At 41.4% G+C, this 15,921-nt stretch overlaps 1 protein-coding gene across 1 annotated transcript; it reads right to left on the reverse strand.

The window, feature by feature from the left end:
• Positions 1-235: 235 nt before the first annotated feature.
• Positions 236-2,480, reverse strand: LOC148647130 (endonuclease domain-containing 1 protein-like). The gene is made up of 2 exons (XM_088609071.1): positions 2,082-2,480; positions 236-1,393 (listed from the first exon to the last, which is right to left on the reverse strand). Exons 1-2 carry the CDS (start codon positions 2,433-2,435, stop codon positions 800-802), a joined length of 948 nt encoding a protein of 315 aa, XP_088465197.1. The 5' UTR covers positions 2,436-2,480; the 3' UTR covers positions 236-799.
• Between the last annotated feature and the right edge of the window lie 13,441 nt (positions 2,481-15,921).

The raw sequence follows: 15,921 nt of genomic DNA on the forward strand, positions 1-15,921 counted from the left end.
CATCGAATAAGCACATGAGAATGATTAGTTTCTGCAGCACGGTGTCCTTGGTTTGGTTTGAGTGATGCCACACCCAGAAAAAAGAACACTACAATACATCGTGGGAAGAAAAGCAAAGTAGACTTACCTTTAAAGGTACAGACTAGTACAGAGGTTGCACAAAAGAATATGGTAGGAGTTATTGTTTGTGCTGTTTGTGTGTGGGGGGAATTCATGCAGATAAGCAGTCAACATATTTCAGTGTGGATTTTATTGATATTTCCTGCAAACTTATACATTTGCGGTTAAAGACTGAAGGAAGGGTCTGAATACATTTGCAAAGCACTGTATGTGAGCACATTATGCATGGAAATAGCACTATACAACACATGCTTATCTTTTTTACACACATAGTGAAATAAATCTGAAATATATGTACTTGATGGACAAAAAATACTGTTACAGATTAAACAAGTCTTTACGTTTCATTTGATAAGCCAAAGCGAAGGAAGTTAAAATAAAAAAAACAGAAATGCACACTTATTGTATTAGTTTGAGTAGGGAGCTACATCAGCATGTGTAGGCTGCAAAGGAACAAGTAACTGTTAACATAACATTTCAGCTGTGGAGCCTTCTTCAGGTGAGGCTCAACAGCCAACATGTGCTTCTTTTCTTTTCCTTTCAGCACGGAATTAACCTTTATTTGTCACTAATTGTATTGTCTTACAGAAAATGTTTATTCAACCAATTAATTGTAAATTTTAATTTTAATATTCTTCTTTGTCACATAAATTTAAAAATGATCATTTTGACTAATTATCTAGTTGATGAAATATGGTGTGGAGCAGTTTTGAAATATATCAAAATTGTGTGCATGTAAAAGATCCCTCAATTGCACTTGAAGGTCTGACAGACCTTTTTCATCCACATATCCATAATCTTTATTTTCAGCTATAGCCCCCCCTGCCCTCAGAGGAACATCATTGTTATCGGTGCAGCAGTAGGCATTCCAGAAGTGGCTTGGGATGTTAACACGATTCACCATAGTGTTTTGACCAGGGACCACACCAGTCACCACATACATATGAGAGCAGCCAGCTGTCAGATTATCCCTCAGTCTCTGTTCATACTTGTTCCAGTGTTGGGTATTCAGGGTTTTGCTCATGGGAGCCACATTGGTCATAGTGAAGGTGGCCAAGGACTCAACGTTCTCACTGTGATGACCAGCAGGGTTCAGATGGCCTCGGCCCCAGTTTTGGAAATCCTCATCAACAGCCTGGCTCCACTTCAGCTTGTAAGTTTGCCTGTATTGCTCTATACGTTCGTTGCATGACTGTTGCGTGTTGTAATTAACAATCTGTTTTTTGGTATCAATCTCTCTCATCTGAGTTTCTGAAAGACTTCTGTGCACCAGCTGAAATGCAGAACATGCCTTATTTTGGACAATTGGTTTGAATAATGCTTATCCATTTTCAAGAGAAATGCTTTCATTTGTAAATATAAAACTATCTGGAGGACAAACTAAAAACAATTAGGAGTAATTGATTAAATACAGAATAATGTGGATTGCAATAGTGAAAAACTACTTCATTCATTGCATACAGACTACATTAATGGGAGATGAATCTATACTATTCTCAGACATGCTTTCTCTCAGTTTTTCTAATATAACATTCTGATCAAAGACTTCATGCATGTAACATCACATAAAAACCAAGTTAAGCAATCATGAGAAATATTGGGCAGTGTAGCTGTGCAGACCACACTTTATTACTGTATTACTGTAGGTATATTATCTACATTCCAAATGTGCCTAAACAATGACACAGGACTAACAGTCCTACTGTATTATTTATACTATGTCTTGAAAGCCCAAGTGAATCAAGGTGAAACATAGCACATTCGTATAGTTATTTCATTAGAAATATCCAATCTGTACTCAACAGAAGGGAAACGTAGAAGGTACATAGATTATTAAAAAGTTAACCATTTAATTATGAAAGTCTCTGATACATTATCCATACAAACTGGTATTTATGTTTTTTTAAACATTCACATGTCAAAGGTCAGTTCTAAAACAGTTTAACTAGCAGCGCACCTACCTGTGGCTCAACATTGAAATAGCCCTGTCGCCCCCCTGTTCCTTTACGGAGATCCATCTCGTAGGCAGAATACAGTGGGATGCGCCTGCCTCTGTCATACAGAGAGGCAAAATGGTATTGATTCCCAGTTCTCTGACAGACAAAGGCAGGAGACTGTTGCCCATTAGCTGAAAGGCATGTTGGAATTGTTCCGGGATGGACATCTTGAGGAACAGGAAGAGCCACCTCATCCAGGCCTATCACAGGTGTGTTTCTAAAGAAAAATATGTTACACTGATTGAAATCATTAAAAACCTCTCCATTGACTGTGCACAGTGCAGCCAGTGCCAGACACAGTACAGAGATAGACTGCATGTTGGAGGCAAGGGAGAGCAACAGCTTATGGGCTCCAGACACACAGGTTCCTTCCTGTTCTATAGAGGCCAGGCATTTCCACTGAATAAATCTGAATAAATACATAATTAACAGTGTGATGTCACTATTGGTGAGTAAAGGAAATATGATGAGGAACAAGTAAAGGTTTATTCCATGCTGAAGAGAGAAGTGCTGCTGCAGCCATCTACTTGAAATATGACAAATGTTTGAATTTGCCAGAAATTTCATTATAAGCTATTTCTTCTAAAAAATATTAGGAGACAAGTGGTTATCTGTAGGTTTTATTAAATTAAAAATATCTTCATGAACTTTAAAAGCATCTGCACAAGAGTGCTATGCGTTACCTTTGTTATGTTGTATAAAAATCCTTAAATAAATTGCACTGTGCCCGAAATCTTATTCAATTTTAATAAGATTTTTGAAGGAAAGGGATTAAAGTACTGAAAGCCTGATTTGTAAAATATGAAACCCAGTGGGGCTGCTTTCTTCATATTGGAGTAGAGCAATTGTGTGACGATGGCTGAACCTCTCAAAAACTGAGATGATCTTCTACATTGGCTTGTGATTTTACCGTAACACAGGGCTCTGTCTATTCGTACCTCACCAAAAAAGGTTTTAGTTTATGCAGTCAAAAATACCTCTATTTCTCCTGTGCAGGTTCTCCCTAAAAAATGACCTGTAACTGCACTGAGTTTTGTAGAGACTTTTGCGAAAGTTTTTGTGGCTAGACTCTAATCTCTCTAGTTACCCTTGTGTCCCCTAATTACGTTAATATAGTTATCATAGAATTTATGAGAATTAATTTGTATACTCTTTAGACTTTTTACATTTAAACTGTGTATTACAGCATGTTAATCATTATATATTAAAAAGTTGGTATATTTTATAAAAGCAAAATTGCTCAGCTGGACAAAAGTACACAACCCACCACCTTTATCATAAATATTTTAATTATGCAGAAACATTTTATGCATCCAAGTCTTTACCGAAGATATTACTAATAGTATTAATAATGAATGACCTTGGACAAGCTGTAAACTAAAAGTATTACCCTGGTCCACATTCTTTGTAACGGTCTTTGTAAATGAAAAGACTATTTTTTCATTGACAAAAAGGAACACCACAGCATTCCGATCACGTATTCGTTTCCAATCATACAAAGTCTCCGATTCACCATGCCTTTCACATGCCGATAAACGATATTAATTTAGGAACATAAACATATTATGTAAACTGTACTGTATATGGCTTGTCTTGGTAGTTTAAAGAAAAAATACACATCAGTATTCCATTTCTCCCTAAACACTTTAAGCATCAAAGTCTTACATGTGGTTATTTCTGAAACGTTTTTGCGTGCTCCTTCTGACCATATTACTGTACGTTTATATACTTTGTGGAAAGTGATTGTTTTAACCTTTTCTGCAAATATGCTCGTTATCGGAGTAAACAAAAGCATACTTTAAGAATTTGATTAATAGGAAATATAATATGGAATCGCGTATCTAAAGATATTAATAACGATATAATTATATTCATGTACTGTAGCACAAACAGTAGTATAAGACTTTTTATTGATGTGTATGGCTGTTTAACAGTTGTTCACATGACTGTGTCTGTGGTGTGATAGCTTAAGCTTGTGTCTTATCAACTTGAGGTCTGGTGTTCAAATCCTGCTATCACCATGAGTTTTCTTTTAACAAATAAACATTTCTTTGAAAAACTAAAATAGCAAATATTATGGGCACTATATTGACATTTTTTATATTTCTAAATATCACAAAATGTTCGTACGGTATGTACATAGCGGTACGGGTTTGTACCGCAAAGTTTGAAGTTTGGCTGCATCTGTACATAAAGTAACTTGTGTATTGTATGCTTTGTTGTGCGTGGTGTAGTTTGTGATCATTAATAAACATTGGTTTAAGTATGTGTGCCTGGATTATTACTCCTCTCAACAAAGCTGTGCCAGAGAACAAATACTTGTGCCTCTAATTATACCAGCGGCTCACATATATTCTGCACTGCACTTATAAACGGCTCAGCGTGCCGATAGTGCAGGGGCAGACGCTCAGCTATTGGAGTTACATTTGTCCATGGCACCAGGTGCTTCATCCTCATTGCAAACCACAAATGTACAAAATAATAACAAAGACGCGGGGGACTCCTAGACAGTATGACGCAGAGACTTGATACAAACATGCAATCCAATTTAACTGGGACATCGGGAACATCTCCACCTCCCTCAGCTATTGGTCTACACATGTCTGTCCTCGCAATCCTCTCGTATCCTGTTCCCCAGATGAAACGGAAGATCAGCCTTGTAACTTCTCTTCGCCTTCTCATGGGAAGTGGAAAAACTGTTGCCAAGTACAGTAATAGGGGCAAAACATCAATTTTCAAAACTAAAACCTTCCCAGTGTAGGTGAGCATAAGATGCTGCCACAAACCAATCTTCCGATTGACTTTTAACAACCGCTCCTCCCAGTTCAATTCCGCAGAATCCCAGGTGTGAAAAAGAATTCCCAGCACCTTCACTGGTCCGGACACCACCGACAGCCCACCTGTCGATCTTACCCTGGTCTTCTACTCACCAAAAAATTTCACTGTGCTTTTGGATTTGTTCAAAGCGGCTCCAGTCTCCTCAGAAAAATCTCCCACAATGTCCAGAGCTCTTTCCAGGCTTTCCTCCGAGTTGAGAAATAACGAAACGTCGTCTGCATAAGCAGCTACTTTTGCCTCTTTTCCACCGCTACCAGGGACCATTATCCCTTTCACTGCCGGATCTTCCCTTAGTTGGTCTAGAAGAAGTTCCAGGTAAATTACGTACAACAATGGGGACAAAGGGCAGCCCTGTTGAACTCCACAATGTATTGGAACGGCCACACTCAATGATCCGTTCACACACACCCAGGTTTAAATATTCCTATACAATGTGCGTATCCACTCCACAAAAACCTTACCAAGGCCCTTCAGTTCAAGAAGTCACCATAAGACACCATGGTTCACCGGGTCAAAGGCCTTATTTTGGTCTAGGCTGACCAGTATCAGTGGCAGCTTTCGGTCTTCCACCCAGGAAATAACATCCCGATTTAAATGCAGATTCCAACTAATGCTTCGACCTGCCACCCCACAAGTCTGGTCAGCTTTAATCAATAATGGCAACACTTCCTTCAACCATCTACCCAGCACCCTGGCCAAGATCTTATAGTCAGTGCACAGGAGCCGGATAGGCCACCAATTACTAAGATCCATCTTGTCACCTTTTTTGAATATCAGTGTTCTGACATCAATTTTCATAGTGGGTTCAAGCTCTCCCTGGTCCAAAATCTTCATAAAAACCTGCAACAGGATTGGCTTCAACTCTTCCCAGAAAGTTTGGAAAAATTCAGTTGGCAACCTGTCAATACCCGGGACTGTACGTTTCTTCAAGCCAAAAACTGCAGATCTCAGTTCTGCCGCGGACACATTCCCCTCCAAATCAGCATGACTAATGGACACTTTGTGGACACTCGACAGTAGCCTTTCTTGTATACTAGTATTGACTTCTTTCTCGGCAAAAAGAGTTGCATAAAAGTCTGTGGCGCTCTCTATCATCTTTTCGGGATCCTTTACAACGACACCATCGCTCTTCCTACTCCCAGGGAAGAGGCACTTCTCTTGTTGTCATTTGACAGAAGTAAAAAACTGGGCTGTACAGCGCTCATCATGCTCAAACCAAGTACCTCTCAGTCCGAAAAAATAATCTTTTGCCCAGTGTAACCATTTGTTCCTCAGTTGAGCTTTAATTTGAACCCCTTTGATCTCATCAAAGGGACCTCCTTGATTGAACACAGCATACAAGTCCTCGAGCTTTTTCTGCAACCTTGCACATTCTTGAAGGTCTAACTGTCTCTTAACTCTGCAATAATTCTTAGAAACCACCGCAATTGTTTGCTTACAGGATTCCCACCAACAAACAGCTGATGTAAAATGCTTCCTCCTCTTTACATAATCCTCTTTCGAACAATACCTTCCTAGTCAGCTTCCAATAACTAACTGAAAAACGTGGCTCTTCATTACTCAAAACAACAGATAGCAAGTGGTGGTCTGAAAACCACGTAGGAGTCACATCCCTATTGATAATTGGCATCTTTAGCGAGGTAAAAACATAATCCAGCCGTCTAAAAAGTCCTCTTCCATTACTCCACATGTGATGGTTTAGCTGGTGAAACCCGTCCAACAACTTAAAATTTGAAATCATTGCTTTAAGAATGTGCACCCCTTCACCCTGCATGTCACCCAAGTCTATTCAGATTCAGATGGACTTATAGGCCCTAAAATACTGTCTAGACTTCTACCCCCATAATATCCCTGACCTTCCTCTAGTACCATTAGACCCTGATCATTCTCTTCCATCCGTTCAGGCGTTTCTACCACGCATGATGCTACGGGACTGTCTGCCTCCGACATAGTCGGTATTACTGAGAACTGTCCATGTATTCTTACTGATCTCTCCTTTTGCCCAGGAGGTAACATGTCTTCCGAATCTTCTGCCTCTGTCATCTGCGCCAGAATCAGCGTCAATGGGCTCCTCCATGACTTCTACAGCTGATACTCCATCCTACTGATTCTCCTCTTACGTCTTTTTCTTCTTCTCTTCTATTGAACCCTTCCTCTCGTTGCCTGCCCTCAGTCATTTCAACTTCTTTTTCTGCACATCTTTAAAATCATCATTTCCCTGCACCTCCATAGCCTCCGATCTTATAAAAGGCCTTTCCTCAGTCGCATCCAGTCTTTCTCCCACCTGTTCTGCCCAGGAACCGCTCCGTTCTTCTTGTGCACTTGTTATCTCAAAACCCGCCTCTGTGTCTTCATGGCCGTCCTCTTCAGCATGTGGCTCTTGTACTTCCTTCCTAACACCTCCCGTCTCCTTCGCTACAGGGGCTTCCTCATCTGCTGTCTCCACATCACTGTCCTCCCAATCCACTCTAATCTCCTCTCGGGGCACTCGAATATAGCGTCTGTCCTTCTGATTGCATTGCCTGTAGAAGTGTCTCTCGACCCCACACAGAGGACACTCCTTAATGGTACAATCACGAGTAGTATGATTTCTACTACGACATTTCAAACACTCGGTCTCTGAGCACTCTGCCTCCATATGACCAAAACCACGACACTTCCGACAGAAGTCAGGTTGATCCTGATAAAAAAGAAAACCTCTTCCAGACCCTATCGCAAAAGTTGCTGGAGGGTGCTGAAACCCATCTTTAGCTCTTAAATGTTTATGTAGTCGTATTCTATATTGTCACTTCCCAGTCCAAAACCCACAACGATCAATCAACTTCCGAGGTCCATCGCATATGTCTGCATAGCGCCCCAAGAAAGTAGTCACATCAGCATCCGAGATAAATGGATCATACATATGTAAAATTACCCTCCGTTCATCATTTTCCATTATTCCAGTACATTCAAAATCCGCCATCCTTTCCTCCTTTTCCATAGCACGACATCTATCTGTGACAATCTTGTGAAGGTTTTCATTCTTCAATGAAACATCGAAATACCCTTGTGCTCTATTACCCTGAACACATTGAACATCCACCGGGCTAATTTTCAGAGTTTTCATCAAAATCGTCTCCTCAAACTCAACCCGTCCTTGCATCCCTATACTCTGCTTCCAATGAAACCGAATTGTCCAACGTAAGTTGGGGGAACCTCATTCCTCCTCTCCACACCAGGGTCTGCCTCCATAGTGAAAAACAGTGTTTCGGCTGCCGAAGCAGCCTACTCACCAGAAGATGTTCTCTAGCACTCAGTCCGTCCACAATCCAATCCAAAACCGAAAAGAAATCCACGTCGAAATCCAGGAATCCAATGGCAAATCCTCCAATCGCAATCCGTCCTCTGTAATCCTCTGATCTTCCCTTCCTCGAGCTCCTGACCAGATGTCCAGCCGCGGTCAAGCCACATACTGTAGATCTAAGCCAGAAGGCCGAGAAGCGATCGGGAGAGCACCTGTGCATGTTGTTGGAAAATCGAAAAAAAAAGGTTGGTTGCCCGCGGGGTCCATTGTGCTGGCTTGGTATTATGTTACGCCAAGGTGTCGACAAACAAGCTGGACCCTATGTGAAGTGAGTGAGTCTGAGAAGGCAAATAAATCCGAGAGGCATAGTCCGAAAGAGCAAAATCCTAGGGTCGAAAGGAGGGGTCAAAGTCCGAGTAAAGTGCGCAGTGAGATTTAAGCACGCAAACAGATGGTCATGACTCAAAATACCAAGCAAGGAAGTGTGGGAACAAGGAGTTTAAATAATGAAGAAAAGGGACATGATTGGAAAATTAGGTAACAAGTGCAATTAATGTGGACAGGTGCGGTGCGTGGTCATAACAAAAACCTATGAAGCACAGATATCCTAATTGATACTGCATAATGTTATAGACATTTCCTGTGTAAAGAAGCACAGGAGGAAACATATGTATTGTGCTTGTACCAGCAAGTTGTGTTATTACACTAAAAACTGAAGATTCTATTACACTAAGAAGTGTTATTATGATTGCTAAACATTTCTGTGTTCCTTTGATCAAAGCGAACAATGTAAACAATACAGAAAAACTTTTTTGTCAACAGACTGAATGTGATAGCATAGTTTGTAATAGTACTGCAAACTGCGTGATTATTTCATATTAAATATAGATGCATAATTTAACTTCCATAAAATGTGTGTGCAAAGACTGCTTGATAATCTGTCCCATTGATTCCCAATAGACTTTAAGCACTTCTGTAATTTTCTGATTGTACCTGTAACTAAAACCATCAGATCTGTAAACCTGTTGTCTGTGACTGTTGTTATACAGTAACAAATTCATTAAATAATTGTTATACCACTAGGAAATTGTGACAAAAAATAGTAATTTGGAAAATGTTCATTCTGATTGTAATTCTGTAATTCTATTTTGAAATTGTTCAGAGTTGTTCTCTTATCATAAACTGCACACTTTTGCATAGTCCATGAAAAGACTTTACAACTCAAAGAACACATGCAAATTCTTTTTAGCCTTTGTGAATGATAGTCTTTTCAAAGAGCATTTCTACACTAAAATTGGATCTAGGTTCTTAATGTAATCATACCCATTTAAGGATACTTGTCATTGGAACTATGCACCTCTTTAAAACACTATCTTTAATACACATACTGTGTACTTAACTATGGGTATTTCTTTGTGCCTACTTCAGAAAGTATTGTTTTTAATTTATAGATAAATGCACAATTCAGAACACCTGATCCCCTTACATCCATTCTTTAGCCTTTCACAAAACTTAATCACTCTTTCTTGACACAGCTCCCTACTAACAGCATTGTTCTTCTGTTCGAAAGTGCTTGCAACAGGTTCTAAAGTTTAGTCACATGTGCTATTATCTAATAATATGTACAAGACAGACTTAAGGTGCAAGTTAATCATCCTTAACATGTCAGATCTCTAGCATCACCATTGGATCTGTGTTGTAATAACATCTATAAGTGCTCTTTTCCATACTACTCCTTTCTGTAACATGCATGCGTTGCTAATGCAAGCATTTCTGTACACTCTCTAGCCAATTCAAGATCAAATACAACTATCTCATTTATTACATCTCTTACAGAAATGTTACATCATATACATATACATGAAAAGAAAAGAGACACAACGTTTTAGCTCTTTTCTTTTCAACGTGGAATAAACCTTTACTTTTTCCCTTAATATTCTTTGATCTTTGATTAAAGTGTCAAATACTTGGTAGCAGTCTGAGGTTTTCTGGGCGATTAGGACTTTAGGCCTCTGGAACCCCCTGTATGTACATACTTGTAAATACAGAAACGTATGTTGTATATTTATGTTGTGTGTAGTCTAGTGTTTCTATTGTCATTGTTAATAAAATTGTGTTTAATCAAGTGTGCCTGGATTATTACTCTTTTCACCTAAGCTGTGTAAGAAAGCTGTAACAATTCTAAAGAGTAATTTTAATTTCACCACAATAATTTATCTTGCATTGCCTTCATCTACCAAAGGTATATCTTGGGTTAAAAAAAATATATTTCCTATTCTGCCTCTTTCTGTATTTTGGGGTGGTACAACACATGAGCTGTAGAGCAGTGCTGCAGCAGGCTGGCAGGTTGAAACCTTAGAACAGGACTTTGGAATTTTCTGGGGGATTAGACAGTAAGGCAAGCTGAATGAGGGTTGCCGGAGGAAGAGAGATCACTGCTCGATTGGCACTGAATTGGTTTACAGGTTTTTAAGTCAGAATGCAAATGCAAAGCTTATTGTCAGACAGATTTCAGTAGCTTAATGTTGGAACACCGGTCAAGCAGAGAGTTTAGACTTTAATAGTACGCTTAAATGGGAACTCTATTAGAAGATTAGCTGTCTGATTGGAATGCAGACAGTTGCACAGATAAGGGGCCAGATATCATTTTCAAGGAGTCGGTTGCCGGGCAAGCTCTTGTGAGAATGTCACTGTCTCCTCTGGCAATGGCAGGCTGCCCCCCCCCCCCCCCAATGATCTCCAGACATCTCCCAGGAATGTGGCGGGTGACAACTGTGGAAGCCCAGAATACGCAAGGGTCCTTGAGCTCCTGGGCTGGGACCCATGTCTGTTCTTCTGGTCCTCTTAATCATCAGTGTACTAGGCTGGATTTGTTGTTGGTCTGGACAAGAGTTGTTGTAGTTGCTAATGTGAGTTTGAACAACGAGACATGGAACTCTAAGGATATCCATTGTCTCATTGATTGTGGAAGGATAAGACGGTAAGTGAGAGCTTTCACAAGCTGTGCAAGTCTTGCAACAGCCAATGACCTGCAGCGCAATCCGAGGTAGAGAGCCACACTTGTTCTTTGGGTCTCAATGGAGGGACAAGTCTCTGGAGATGGGTGGCAGTCCTTTCCTGTTGTGGTAGGACGTTTCAGAGGTGTGCCTGAAGATGTTCTGTGAGAACTCAGCGTAGAGCAGAAGGGATGCCCAATCATCCTGGGAGGCAGAGATGAAGTGTAGGTATGATTCGAGGTCCTGGTTGACCCGCTCTGTTTGGCCATTGGATTTGGGGTGGTGGTATCCTGAGCAAAGGTCGACCCTGATTATGAATTTCCAACAGGAATTCCCTCCAAAATCTGGACATGAATTGGGGGCCTGAATTGGTGATGATGGTAGTTGTGAATCCATGAAACTCAAACACCTCTTTGGTAAAGATATCCACATTTGGATGGTGGACAGTAGACTCAGAGTAGGATGAAGTGACGGTTGATGAATGGTTGGTTAGGTATAGATAGAGAGAGGAGCTGGCCTGCAGTAGTCAAATGTGAATCCTTGTTTGGCTGCACACCACCACAAGGGCTTTTATGTCTGCCCCCATGGGCAGATGAGTTTAAAGGATTGTTGGCAGCCTGGGAGTCCAGCTAGCCTGGAGGAATGACTCTACTGTAGGACCTAATTTTTGGTTTCGAGGGGATGTACAGTTTATCCAGAGGAGTGTCAGGAAATGCTGCTGAGAGTATAGGGCTGCCATTACAGTGTTTAACCTCCAGCAGGGTGGCCCTAAGGATCCGATGTTGAGAGTTAAGGGAGTATGACCTGGAGGGGGGCTTATCCACAGTGTAGATCTTCGACAGAGTGTCATCCTTCCTATTCTAAGATCCTGGTCGATAGGTAATGCTGAATTTAAACTGGGAAACGAACAGTACCCAACACTCCTGTCAAGGGGCACTTGGCCTTTCAGATATATTTGAGGTTCTTATGATCAGTGAACACTATGAGTGGGTGTGCAGCTTCTTCGAGGAGATGTCTCCATTCTTCCTGGGCCATCTTCGCTGCCTGAAGTTTATGTTAGCAAATGTCATAATTTTGTTCTTACATCTTCCAGAAAAAATAAATAAATGAGGAGTAAAGTTTTGGTATCTGAAGATTTGTAGTATTAAGACAGAACTGCACCCACCCCTACATTGATGTGCTGGTAGAGTGGGATCTGGATGGCAGGGAATTGGAGCTAGGAAACACCATTTCAAATCCAAATCCTCAAATGTCTTTTGCACTCAGGGGATCCATTTTCTGTGGTTGGGTTCTTTTACTGTGAGGTTGGTACTGGCAGCCAACATAATACTGAAGTGTTAGATGAAGCAAAGGTAGTAATTTAGATCGAGGCGAGTGTGGGCCAGTCCCTCTCCAGTTGCTGGAGAACCCAGCAGATGTGTTGGATGTGCTCCTGACAGGATATCATCCAAGTAGACCACTATAAAGCACTCCAAAAAGTCTTGGAAGATGTAATTCCTGAAATGTTGAAAAACAACTGGGGCACTGCAGAGCCTGAAAGGCATACTTGATATTTGCAATGCACAATGTTTGTATCAAAGGCCATTTTCCAAATCATCACATTCAAGTATTCTGATCAGGTTATATGCCCCTTAATGAAGTCTATCACCTGGCTAGTCCTCTCCAAGAGGGCTGTTTGTGTTTTTGTAAAGCCCTGTGTAGTCAATGTAGGGACACAGGAACCCATCTTTTTTTCTGGGATGAAGAAGAAGCTAGCCTCAGCCAGAGATGACATAGGATGGATGAAGCCAGTTTGGAGGTACTCTTCAAAGTAGTTTTTCATTGCTCTCATTTACAGGGGGAAAAGATGAACTAATGATCCCTTGGAGGTGTTGTACCAGGAAGGAGGTCGGACAGTCATAATCTGAGTGTGGCAGGAGTGTTTGGTTTTTTTTCAGAAGACTTTAGTGAAGTCTGGTGGTCCACTGGTGGATCAGATAGGTTTATTTTAGGATTAAATTAGGATTTTTGGCAGGTAGGTCCCCAGCTGATTAGTTCCCTTAAAGACCAGTCCAAACATGGGTTATGTTTTTGAAGTGAAGGAAATCCTAGAACCAGTGGGCAGCTAGGAGATGAAATACACAAAAGCTCAGTGCTTTCCTGGTGTAACACGCCCATAGTCACCATGAGACATTTGGTGTTCATTTGAATTTTGCCCTAATCTAGGGGGTTCTTGTCTAGAGCCGGTATCATCAGGGTCAGAGAGCAGGGGACCAATGAAAGATTTAGTTCTTGGGCGATCTTCAGATCAATAAAATTTCCTGTTGCACTAGAATTGATGAAGGCTGTCTGGAATCACTGTCAGCTGGTTCAGGCCAGCATGGCAGGGAGGGTTAGTCACTGCAAGGTGTGAAGAAAGGATGTTGCTCCAGTCAGCAGATGCTTCTCATTGCGTACTGAACAGAGGCATTTCCCAGATGAATAGGGCAGGTCAGAAGCTGCAATAGGGACAGTGACCCTTGTGTCGACGCATGATGCGTTCAAAACGAGTCGGGTCCTTCCCACCAGCATGGGCTCTTCCTTTAGCATTGTGGCTGGTAATATCACCCATGCAGTGCACATGGCAAGCAGGAGTGCGTCATGTATAAGTCTTGTTGAGGTATCCATTGGTCTTTTTCGATGTTTCTCTGAAAGAGCCACCTAGAGATACCTGGTGGCTCTCTTGCAAGCAGGAATTCAGTTGGACATCTAAGGCAGTCAGCTCGCTCAGAGTGTTCAGGAGGTACATGCCTGCAATTAATCTTTGAGACTTTCAAACAATCCCTCCTGGAAAATGGCAAACAGTGCCTCTTCCCCTCATCCGGTCTTGATGGCCAAGGTACTGATGCAGATGGTATATGTATGAGCAGGGCTGGAAGCCTGCTTGACCTGGTGGTTTGATTCAGCAATTCTACCCAGCAGTTTGAATACCAGACAAAAGGGCATCTGTTTATCTGCAGAGTGCTGAAGGCCATCCTAGCGCATCCCTACTTGTGACACATCAGAAGGGAGGGAGGATTAGTGCATAGCAATATTATTTCACATTACATTAAAAATCTGTTGCAGCTGTGCTGTTCACCAAAGTACAGGAACAAAGGGCAGATTTGGAATTTTGTCCAGGTGAAAGCCCTGGATTGAGGCAGAAGTGAGTGTGAAAGAAAGATAGCCAGGAGAGAAGGACACCAAAGAGATGGAGGGGCTGTCAAAGATGAAATTGTCAGCATTGTTTCTTCCATCTGCTCTTGCAGCACTGCACTCAAATAAACTATATTGTAGTATAGCTATATTAGTAGTGTACCTGCTTCATCATACACCAGGATGTAAAGCATGTCTCCTAGCCCCGCTAAGTTTCTTTCATCTGACACACATATTTAGTTACAATGTGGGTGCTGCAGAGCAGTGCTGAAGTGGGCTGGCATGTTTAAACCCTTGTGCAAATCTTAGGAATTCTCCAGAATGCAGATGAAGCAGTGAGACAGAGTAGACAGGCTGTTGGGGTTATGTGTAGCAGGCTCGCGAATCTGAAAGCTGTTTGAGAAAGATGAAGGCTGATCACCTGATCATCCTGACATGGACAACACAATAACGCTTTCATCACCCACTCACTGTCTGTAACTTACAGCTTCAAGTTTGATTAGAATACTCAGGGGCAGGTTAACAAACAGGCTGGCATAGGCTGTAGCTTAGGGGCCAAGATTGATCTGGAGCCCCTGAGTGGCCGGAATTATTGTTATTGTAACAAATACTATACTGCCGACATATAGGTTGTACGAGCTTGTTTGCAGCACAGTGATGTCACTGCCCTCCCCTGCGCAGAACAGGAATGTCAGCTGCCTGGACTGTAGGAGGTCTCCTTTAGCTCATGGGTTCGAGCCCATGCAGTAAGGGACCAACCAGGGTGGGAGAGGCGAGGGCACAGGCCCAAAGAACCCAAATGCGATACATTATTATTAGTTTTGTAACACACCTGTGGGCCCCCAGTGGTCCATAAAAACGTTGAATAATTTTTTAATCGATGATTGGTTAGATGCAATGGGTTTGCAGTTCAAATTTATATCATTGTTGTGTCACTCAGTGGGTCATCTCTGGTGCAAGTTTACGATGGCTAGTAGTGATACTAAAAAACATATTTTTTGTGCATTTCTCTTTGGTTTTTTGCTCGTATGTATGTTTATCATTACAGTATTTTCTCTCAACATGTGGCCTAGGGGCCTCTGATCACCTTAATTCGCTACCGAGAGTACAGCAGTTCTTTACAAATATGTCTGTATTTGTAGGTCCTGGAACTTAGAAGTTAAAGATTGTAAAACAGACCAGTGAGCAACTGAAACAGTTTTAAAACATACAAAAGAGTAAAAGGGAAAAAGCTGTGATATATATATTTATGCCAGGTTAAGCAAGGGAGGGACAAGGGCTCTGAGTCCGGATTACTGGTCAAACCTCTTAGTGCAAAAACCTTGAAGCTAGGCTACTGAGTCAACATTTTTGTTTCTTCCTTCTGCCACTGCTCCTGTTATTGGCTGCTTGCTGGTGCCCTTCAACCACAGTATCATTGTGGAAGATGGGTGACTGTGAGGAAAATAGAGGTGTACTTGTAGCAAGCTGTTGTGGTGTAGCTGGTTCTGTCCTAATTGATAATGAAAGTTATTAATTAATAGAACTGATTCTG

This window comes from Lepisosteus platostomus, chromosome 16, assembly GCF_059453375.1.
Source record: "Lepisosteus platostomus isolate fLepPlt1 chromosome 16, fLepPlt1.hap1, whole genome shotgun sequence".
In the NCBI taxonomy this organism is placed as follows: Eukaryota; Metazoa; Chordata; class Actinopteri; order Semionotiformes; family Lepisosteidae; genus Lepisosteus; species Lepisosteus platostomus.

Excerpts from the sequence above, each read along its gene's own strand:
- LOC148647130 (XM_088609071.1), bottom strand. The coding sequence starts at position 2,435 with ATGCAGTCTATCTCTGTACTGTGTCTGGCACTGGCTGCACTGTGCACA. Across the intron at positions 1,394-2,081 it reads ATTTCAATGTTGAGCCACAG|CTGGTGCACAGAAGTCTTTC; the intron begins GTAGGTGCGCTG and ends TCTGCATTTCAG.